At 43.1% G+C, this 10400-nt stretch overlaps 2 protein-coding genes across 2 annotated transcripts; one reads left to right on the plus strand and one right to left on the minus strand.

Moving 5' to 3' along the window:
- The first annotated feature begins 166 nt into the window (after window positions 1-166).
- ckmt2a (creatine kinase, mitochondrial 2a (sarcomeric)) lies at window positions 167-6986 on the plus strand. Its single transcript, XM_056578854.1, has 10 exons — window positions 167-266; window positions 1944-2124; window positions 2390-2588; window positions 3160-3255; window positions 3523-3744; window positions 4317-4402; window positions 5136-5259; window positions 5523-5657; window positions 5990-6115; window positions 6636-6986. The coding sequence occupies exons 2-10, from the start codon at window positions 1979-1981 to the stop codon at window positions 6753-6755; spliced, it is 1254 nt and encodes a 417-aa protein (XP_056434829.1). The 5' UTR covers window positions 167-266; window positions 1944-1978; the 3' UTR covers window positions 6756-6986.
- Window positions 6987-7182: 196 nt separating this feature from the next.
- LOC130372722 (ubiquitin-conjugating enzyme E2 L3-like) lies at window positions 7183-9908 on the minus strand. The gene is made up of 4 exons (XM_056578862.1): window positions 9748-9908; window positions 8948-9043; window positions 8552-8738; window positions 7183-7818 (listed from the first exon to the last, which is right to left on the minus strand). Exons 1-4 carry the CDS (start codon window positions 9772-9774, stop codon window positions 7664-7666), a joined length of 465 nt encoding a protein of 154 aa, XP_056434837.1. The 5' UTR covers window positions 9775-9908; the 3' UTR covers window positions 7183-7663.
- Between the last annotated feature and the right edge of the window lie 492 nt (window positions 9909-10400).

A 10400-nucleotide genomic window follows, 5' to 3' on the forward strand; every position in this document is an offset into this window, starting at 1 on the left:
TACAGAGCTGTAGAGGTAAGCAGCAAGGTCACCCTGGGAGGACAGGAAGGGATTGGGCCCGGGGGGGTCTCGCAGCCAAAGGCCAAATAGGATTGCACCGCTCCTCCGTATGCTCTTGGACCTTTATTGGTTTATACTGGGTCGTGTCTGGTATTGTGATTGGCCGCTGGGGCTTAATCCCACTGTAGTGGGAGGGGCTTTCTATAGACACAAGGGAGATGCACTCTGGAGTCACTCAACCGGGGAGGAAACCAACTTGTGTCCAGGTAAGCCTCTCACTCTCTCCTCCCTTTTTATAAGGGTTTTTGAATGCTGAAATACTTCTATCTGTGTGTAAACTTAGTGAACATCGCAATGCATGTGTGATCGAAACAGTTAGGTCATTTCAGTTGCATTTTATTTGAGTTTGCTTTACAATAACTTTCTTCCTCAGGCTAGACTTTTCTTAAATAGTTGTTCATGGTTAGTACATTTTAATGTTTCTGCTGTTTATGTAATAGAGGGAAAGGTTTGATCTGTCAAACAATGTTTCCATTGTGATTTTATCTGCATTGTTTCAAAAAGAAAACACAGGGTCACATAGACAAAGACAGGTATGTAGTTTAGTCTTCAGATTGTATTAGCTCAAGGGCCATTCTTCTTCCTCTTGAATACAATTTGCATGTTGCAAAACATCTTGCAGTGATCAGTGATCAAAACGAAGGAGAAACCGGTTTACATTTAAAAGGGGGAAGTGTTGAAGGTGTCACTAAGTCCCTTGCATGTCCTTTATATCTGCTCACAGCAAGGCTGTCCGCTCAGCTGCGAAGGTCATGTGCTGGTGTAATGAGTATGGCTCATCCCAGGTCTGACAGAAGCATCTTGTTCTGGCTTAATCCCAAAGATTAGACCACGTAAGCCCCACTGGGTCACCTACTGCCCAGGGCTTTAGAGAAACACGGGTAAAGTCATCTAATATGACTTGACGTTGAGTATTCCTGGTATCACTTCATCAGTTCTTTTTCTTACTTTTTGATTCCCGTGGCACTGAGAAGGCTGCATTCCGTTTTGTCGCTCTGTGTTCTCTGTGGTCAGTGACGGGAGGGTTAGTCACCCTATGTGTGTCTATCTGTTTCCCCGGATCTGAATGTTACCCGAGAATATGCTAAAGGTGCTATGGCCCAGAATCCTGGCACCAGAACCATTGGGTGGGGGGGGGGGGGGGTATTTATAACATGACCTGCGTTGACCAAAAGAACCGGTCACAAGACTGTGGAGTCGTTTTCCATTCCAGAAGATACACACCAGCAAGATAAATAAATGAAATTAAATGGAATGAACATTTCTGCCGGAATTTCAGAAGTGGACGCTGGGGACACTGTTGCACGTTTAGAAGTACGGTAACGACTGTGGCCTTTTGTAAGGACGTTCCCGGCGGGGGGGCTGGTTCGGGTCAGTGCTGGTTCAGCTCAGACCAGGGATTGACCAGACTGATGATGTCACAGCAGGGGTCGTGGCTATATTAAGAAACAGTTTAAAGGCCCGGCAGACTTTTCCATTTGATCTGTGATACACTGTGAAGGACGGGCCACTGTGCTAAAGGTCCACCAGACCTTAGTGTTGTGATCCTTATTTTGATCACATGCTAATAGGCTGTAATATGATACTATTCACTATTTTTCTTTATTTTTTGACCAATAATTGATTTATGATCAGTGATTGTATGGAAGACAATTGGGTTAAAGCCATAAGAATTTGCTTTAATGTATTTATCATTCTGTATTTCACCATGTAGGCTATACATCATGCATATTTAAAATATATGTATAATAAGCCATAGGCTCGAATTTAGGCCTATATAGAAACATATACATAGGCCTACTATAAAGATAAGGTAACATTATTTGGGATCGTGACATTGTAGTGTTTAATTAATGTATTTTCTTTGTCTTTTGTTTCCAAAGAATTTATTAATTCGTGACATTTGCGAAGAACCAAAATGGCGAGCACATTCACCCGTATGATCGCCGGCCGTTACCCTGCCGCGCTCCTGGCGAGCCTTGGCGCGGGCACCGTGGCAGGTGGCCTCCTGCTGAGCGACAGCGCTCTGTTTGCAGAGGGAAAGAGGAGCCTGTACCCTCCCAGGTAACACCAGCACCACCTGCTGGTCATGTCACCATACTCATACAAATACCCACAATGTCGCTCGTAACATCAATTCAATTTAAAATGTATGTTAAAATCAGCCCTTAAACAGTTCCAGTCTCAAAGGGTCAACAGGCCATATATTTATGATAAATCAAAATGGCCGCCATCATATTTGTGAAGATTCATGATCTTATGATGATCGATATTAGATCGATATTATCGATATTGGATTCACAATATGAATCTGATCTCTCTCTCATAGCGCGGACTTCCCTGACCTGAGGAAGCACAGCAACTGCATGGCGGCGGCGTTGACGCCCGCCATCTACGCCCGGCTGCGGGACCAGGTGACCCCCCAGAACTGGACCCTGGACCAGTGCATCCAGACCGGGGTGGACAACCCGGGACACCCCTTCATCAAGACCGTGGGCGCAGTGGCCGGAGACGAGGAGACCTATGAGGTAGCTAGCGGGTCCTGAGTTGTCCTTTTGGTGTCTGATTATTTGAGTCCTAAATTCCTGCTTTAAATTCTATTTAATTCACTTTATTTTATTTTATTTTATTTGTATAGCCCTTAATCACCATTGCAGTCTCAAAGGGCTTAACAGGCCCAATATTTGTGACCCCCCCTCTGAGCCAAGCCCCCAAGACGGATAGAAAAAACACCCTCAAGGTTTAAGTTGGCTAGGGAGAGTTGATCCCGGACACTTGACCTCCGCGTCCACACCTTTTTTAGCTGTGTGTGCAATCATTTATTGTTTTGTTTTCAATCCACCCCTTCACCTTCTTTTTAATCTTTATTGCTGTGTAGTTCTTCTACTGCAATTCTGCACCTAATATCGATTGATTGATAGCACTACCAGTCGAAGGCTCTGGGTTTTCCTATCCTCTTGTTACCGGCAACTATATCTATATAAATATATATAGAAAACGTTTCCCTTGGTCAAAGCCCCAACATTATAATTGCATAATGCAATCAAGCGTTGCTTGAACGCTTATATATTTCATGTTTGATCCATCCTGTCCCTGCAGGTGTTTGCCGAGCTCTTCGACCCCATCATCAAAGACAGACACAACGGTTACGACCCCAGAACCATGAAGCACCCCACCGACCTAGATGCTTCCAAGGTGCCGTTTGTGAAAAAATTCTCCATTCTCCATTGGGCCTTTAGTACCGATACTATAACAAGGGGGCACCACATAACAACACTGTAGCTTTGCAGAGAATGTATACTTTGCAAAAACACATTCTTTTTCGAGGATACTGCCACTATTACGTATTGATGTTGATTGGCAAGTTCAAATCCTAGCAACTGGCAGATCAATTATTAACTAGGGATGATACACACAATGACATTATTGGCTCTTTTTGAACGCTCTCATTTTCTTTGCCAGATCACCAACGGGGTGTTTGACGAGAAGTATGTGCTGTCGTCCCGCGTGCGCACCGGACGCAGCATCCGCGGGCTGAGCCTGCCTCCGGCGTGCTCGCGATCCGAGCGCCGCGAGGTGGAGCGCGTGGTAGTAACGGCGCTGGCCGGCCTGAAGGGGGAGCTGGCGGGTCGCTACTACGGCCTGGGAGACATGTCCGACAAGGAGCAGCAGCAGCTCATCGACGTGAGTAATTCACTCGTGGTCGGGAATCAGGGTTGGGTCGACGACATGTTATTCGCCTTTTTTGGCCAAGCGATTTGTTCATTCAACATTTCATTCCGATCAACCAGTGTTTTCAACCCCTGTTCCCCCTCTTGTTCGACCCATGCATGCCCCCCCATCTCAGGAGCACTTCTTGTTTGACAAGCCAGTGTCTCCCTTGCTCACCTCGGCCTTCATGGCCCGAGACTGGCCTGATGCCCGAGGCATCTGGTAAGGCCGCCAGTACTAGAACCATTCCCTACCTCTCTATCCCCTGGCTTCACCGACTAGTAGAAACCAACAGAACATGTATTTTCTTGAGTGGCCGCCTAACATCAGCAACACCCAGGGTCCCTCCCTCATCATACAACCCAAATCCTGTTTCTCCTTTTAGATTTCTAGTTTCATGACCTTGAATCTAGCTGCACCAAACACACCTGTAGAATATTCATCCTCCCCAACATTGTATCCTTCCTACTTATGTCGCCTCACTTCCTTTACTGTATCCTTCCTCCCCCTTGATCGTGACCCATGAACCCCGACCCCTCCCGTAGGACCACTTCCTGTTTGACAAGCCCATCTCTCCCCTGTTGACGTGTGCCTTTATGGCACGAGACTGGCCAGACGCCAGGGGGATCTGGTAGGTTCTGTAGGGTCGCCCTCTTAGGTGTGCTGTGTTGCTATGGTTACCTCCAGCCACTAACCTCTTTGTTTTACCATGGTTACCTCTAACCACTAGGCTCTCTGCGTCCCAATAGTAACCTCTTGGTGCTAAACTTTTCTTTGTCTCCATAACAACCTCATACCACTGACTTATAGGTTTCACCGTAGTCACCTTCTACCACTAACTAACCTCTGCATTGCCAGTTACCTTGAATGACTAATCTCTATGTGTTGCCATAGTTACTTTTTGACCATTATCTCAACTCGATTTTATTTTTCGATGATGTGTAGAGTTACAGAGACATAACCCCTATGAAGTGTTGTTTAAATCATGAGGGAAATAATTTTCCCTTTTGTTAAGACGAATTCCAAAACAAAAATGTCCTCCTTTTGCTTTTGGTTCTTGGGTGCCCCACAGAGGCTGTGTTCCAGATCTTTGTCTCCGATCTGAGCAGACTTTGTTGACGTTACAGTTGCATGGTCATATCTGTTGACGGTTTAGAATAACCCCCCTATGAACAAGAGCCAAATCAGATATGAATAGCTCATATTGCAATTGTTTGCATGTGTTTATGCTTAGACTGCTCACATGAAAGCTGGATCCAAAAATATCTCTGGATTCATCCAGACACTTCGGACTGCAGTGCCAACGCTGCATTATAGCACACTTTAGTAACATGAGGTTGTGTTGTGTTTCGATCGCTTCTCAGGCACAACCACGAGAAGAACTTCCTGATCTGGGTGAATGAGGAGGACCACACCAGGGTGATCTCCATGGAGAAGGGAGGCAACATGAAGCGGGTGTTTGAGAGATTCTGCACTGGACTGAAGCAGGTACAGCAGACCATAATAATCACTGTGTACCCTCACTCATAAACACAACTGTGCTGCTGAAATAGTTTGAACATACTGTAAATAATAATGTTATGAATATAAAGTGCTCTTGATAGTAATATTTATCATTGGCTGTGACCTTCTTTTAAATACAAATGCATTGTTTCACATGCTGGTTTACATAAAAATGTACTATATAACTAACAAACTGACTAGTAGCTAGTAGTGTCGATGAACAAAAAGGCCCTTGCTCGGTTCCCCAGGTAGAGCAGCTGATCCACGAGAGAGGCTGGGAGTTCATGTGGAACGAGCGCCTGGGCTACATCCTGACCTGCCCCTCCAACCTGGGCACCGGCCTGCGGGCGGGGGTCCACGTCCGTCTGCCCATCCTGAGCAAGGTAGGCCCGAACACTAACCTACCCAGGAAAACTCTGTGTGTTTAGAGACACACTGCCATCCAGAAGTATATAAACGGCTCAGCAAGGGTAGCTACATTTTATACACTGGCTTTTAATTGATGGTGTTTCCAGCCAACTGTGTTATATTGTAATGTAATGTGTATATTCTTCACGGTATTCAACATCATTTTTTATTTTTGTGTATAGCCCTTTGTAAACCTTGTTTAAAAAGTCCCAAATATTTAAATGGGCTATTTGTTCACTGTTAAGTTTGAACCTTTAAATGGTTGTATGTTCAGTTGCATGACGTTACGCTGATTCTCGCACCTCAGGACACACGCTTCTCCAAGATCCTGGAGAACTTGCGGCTGCAGAAGAGAGGCACAGGCGGCGTTGACACGGCCGCTACCGGAGACACCTTCGACATCTCTAACAACGACCGTCTGGGCAAATCAGAGGTACATGGGGGGGACTCTCTTAAGGGCATCATTCACAATACTGTTATATTACTTCATAATAATATTATGGCGAGAATATTGTCTTTACAAAGTCAAAAAACGTGCACATTCCTTTTCATTTAAGTTATTTGAAATTCAACATTTCAAGTAATACCGCTGTAGGTCATATTTTAGAGCGCCAGATTTTGAAACTAAACCCCCCCAAAAAGTCCCATCCCTCTTTCACTAGGTTTCACCACCAATGATAAGTTTGTACTCGCGTGCCTGTGATTGACAGGCAAGATTCCCCCAACCAATCAGTGAAGAGAAGCCCTAATCTAATTGGTCATAAAATAGCCAGGAGCTAGCTATAATCATCCTCACGAGTAGCTGACAGATGGCTATGGCTTTTCTTACAAATCACAATAGCTCATTTTTTTTTATATCTACAGCACCTTTAACGTTGTCCTGTCACTGTAGGCCTATATTTATTGTGAAGGTTTCATACCCCTAACTTAATCTTTGGTTTGTGTGTGCACAGGTTGAGCTTGTTCAGCAGCTGGTGGATGGCGTCAACTACCTGATTGACTGCGAAAAGAAACTAGAAAAGGGCCAGGATATTAAAGTCCCTTTCCCCGTTGCTCAGTTTAAGAAGTATTGAATTGGCACGCAATGACTTATACTTGAGCATTTCAAGTCCTGTCATGCTAGTAGCCGCTGTAGCAATAAAAAGGCCTTCCCAAGTTTCACATCTCGTTCCATAATAGTAATTTCTGTATCTGCCCTATACAGCAAATCAGAACCTGTTTCAAAGATATAATATGTGGTTAGTTGGATGCTTCTACCTCAAATTATGCTTGTTACTGTTTAGCTCAATAAATATTTCAATGTTTTGGGATCTTGCTTTTTTTGCTTCTGCACTGCTCGTTGAATATTTCGTAGTTAAAATTTAATAAATTACTTTAACCTAGCCACAAATGTTCTTTGATAGTGTCAAATTTTACTTTTGTAAATAGTTTTTGGATTCCCGAAATGAGTCGAGGAATACGTTCATTAATGAAAATCAGTTTTGTCAATTTATTTTACATTAAAAAAATTATTCTCAGTAACAAACCTAAAGATTCAAATGTATTTATTTAAATGTAATTTAATGTCATTTTCTTTTACCAGGTAAAGTGCAACAAAACCAAAATAGACATCAGTAGAAAAACCGATGAGGAACACTATTAAATTAAGCCCACTCCAGAAAAAAGATTATCCGTAGTTCTGTACATATCGGTTACAAAAGCCCACACTAAAAACACTGTTGAATGTTACAAATAACCACACGCTGACGGCTAAACAAAGGGCTCTCGTGAAACACCATAAAGTCCTGCTTTTATGGCAAAATGAAACCGAAACATCATTTCCCCAAACGTTACAACAATGAACTTCTGCAAGGACAGGATATCCGTTCTTGGCATCTACGGCCACCCAGAGACATAACAAAGCTCTTTGTATTTTTTGTGTTTTTTATAGTCTTTCAGAATGAGACTGAATAAAGACTGCCGGGGAAGAGTCCCTGCGCCCCTAGTATATCGGCCGCTTCTCCCCGTGTTTCCTCGTGAACTCGTCAGCGTTCTTCAGGAACTTCTTCCGGTCCTTCACGTATTCCTCCGCCAGGTCAGCTCGGAGGGGGTGCTCCGGCTGGGGGTTGTTCACCAGGTCTGTGAGGGACTGGATCACTGGGGGAGCAATGGAAAAAACTATTTAAGCAAAAAGAATAGTGATATTGGGCTGAGGTAGATGGTCATTACTTTCGATAACATTGGAAAAAATCTAAATCTTTTTTTTCTCTCCGTTACCAAGGAGGAAAGGAATAGAGGGAAGCCAGCCTGCTGCCTTACCTCCCACACAAAAAATGAAACGCCTTCAAACAGAAAGGGAAAGCCATTGTACGATAAACACCTAACATTTGTAGAGACTATTACAGTTCGATACCAACTAGGCAAAAATATGATTCACTGCATAGAAGGTGAATGGAAAAACACTGCAGATCAGGTGAAACCTGAGCACGGGACTCTGTAGTAATAGTTGTAGGGCTTGTAGATCAGAATCATAATGGGATTTTTGGTAGGCAATGTGTTGTCCAAAGAAAAAGGGAAAATATAGACTAACGGAATCTGATGTACTTTTTTTGCCATGTCTTAAGATGAGAAAACACTGGCAGTTTCACACAATGTCACCCCGTAATAGTTTACAATGAATTACCACCAATAACATCCTATGTTTTCATAGGAATACAATCTGACAAAGTACAAGCCAAGTAATTGTATTAACCATTGCTACTCATTACTGACTCCAGAAAAAGAAAAACATAGCTACCAAGATGTTTACCCATACAAATCTTCCTAAAAAAAGTGAATTATGCGCCCTACTTTAATTATAACTAAAAGTGATTAAGAAAAAAAAGGACACCTTGGTGGGTCTTAGTGGCCGGTTTCCAGTTCTCTGAGGTGATGATGGGAAGGCACACTTGGCCCTTTTCGTCGATGTTGGGGTGGTAGATCTTGGTCTTGAACGTAATCTTCGGCGGCTTGAACGGATACTCCACAGGGAAGAGGATGTCGATACGAAAAGCGCCCTTGTCGTACGGAGGGTTTTCCTTGGTGGGGGGAAACGGTAGGCGGGGTTAACGTTTTGATTAGATCGGACTGATCCACCCCATTTGAGATTAGAATCGTAAGCAAAGGTTGACTAAATACAGCTTTTGACAAATTGACAGAATCCTACATCATTAACATGAACAAATTAACACGATAAAGGTAAAAAAAAAAATCGAATCTACCCTTAAAAGGGTATATAAACGCTTACAGGGACGATGAGCCATTGCCAGTTCAAAATATTCGTGTCATCCACTTGAACGTTCTGGGCGTTTTTGGCATCAGAGTTGAGTATTTCCTCAAGTTCCTGGATTAAAACACATAACAAGATGAATCGTTATATTGTACATGATGTCCTCGTTTGCAACACAATCCACCCCTTCACATCGCTCCTGCGGGCTAAATCCTTGGCGTCGCCACACATCCCACAAGTTCGAAGTTATAGGATCTGCTGCTGAAATTTCGCAACAAACATGTGCTATTTCCGTTTCACTGATATACATCAGTATGCATTTATATACTCTACTTATCCCCGAATAAATTGTACTCAACATTTCAATTCGACGGGCACGATGTAAACCACTTCAGCCTCCCAATAAAAACGTATCAACATGTAGGAACGCTTACGTTGGTAAAAGAGCCGACGAAGTCAACCTATCACCATTACATCGTATAAATTACGAAACTAATTCCCTTCTTATCACAAAGTGCAGCGTTATTGTATACTTGGCCCATACTTAACGGCACTATATTAAGCCTCAGTCGGTTAGCCCTCCATGGGTTAGCCTGTTACCAATTAGCTTCTAGCTAAGCTAAGCTAAGCTAAGCTAAGCTAAGGAAATAGTCGACGCTAGCTAACGACAGCCGACGACTAATAACCCCAAAACTATCCGTCTATTTCCTCTTCCACATGCCTACTTTTGTTCCCAAACAAATACTATCAAAGTATACGTTCACATAAAGGAAAGAATCGTAATTTAAATCGTTGAATAACGCCCGCTTTCGCTTTACCCTTTGTAGCCTCTTGCTCGCCGCCATAGCGAAAGTGTTGCCTGCCAGCAGATCGTCGGGTACTTGGACGGACCGGGTCACCAGCGGAACATCAGACGAGGAGGGTCAGTAGGAGCAGCGTGCCGCCAGGGGCTTTGAAGCCATGTTAAATGCACTAAGTGCGCATGTGCGATAATTCTAACAAAAAATATATATTAATGGTTAAAATCGTACTTAACAGTATATAATACCAATGTAAGTTAACGAAATATATATATATCCGCTTGTGACCGTCCCCGACTAGTATAATTGAATTAAAGCCCATTTAAAAAAAAGTGTGTAGAATGGGATGGTGCTATACATTCAAGTCAAATATATGCCATTTATTTAAAAAAAACATGTATCGGTCGAATCAAAGTTGGATAAAGAAAAATATGATGATTATATAGGGTTAGGGTTATTATGGTTAGAATGATTCTGACTTGCTTATATATTAATTTGTTAACAAGGAACAATAATTGCATGTTACAATAGACGGGCCATTACAAATAAATCAGATTACTTTATCAAGTAAGCCTACGCCACTTTTCAAGCTGCTGTGGCAGCTTTTTGGCACCAGATGGCCAAATTGCGATCACGAGTGACCTACATCATAATTATTTTTCTTGCGGATT

Source organism: Gadus chalcogrammus, chromosome 19 (assembly GCF_026213295.1).
Source record: "Gadus chalcogrammus isolate NIFS_2021 chromosome 19, NIFS_Gcha_1.0, whole genome shotgun sequence".
NCBI lineage: Eukaryota > Metazoa > Chordata > Actinopteri > Gadiformes > Gadidae > Gadus > Gadus chalcogrammus.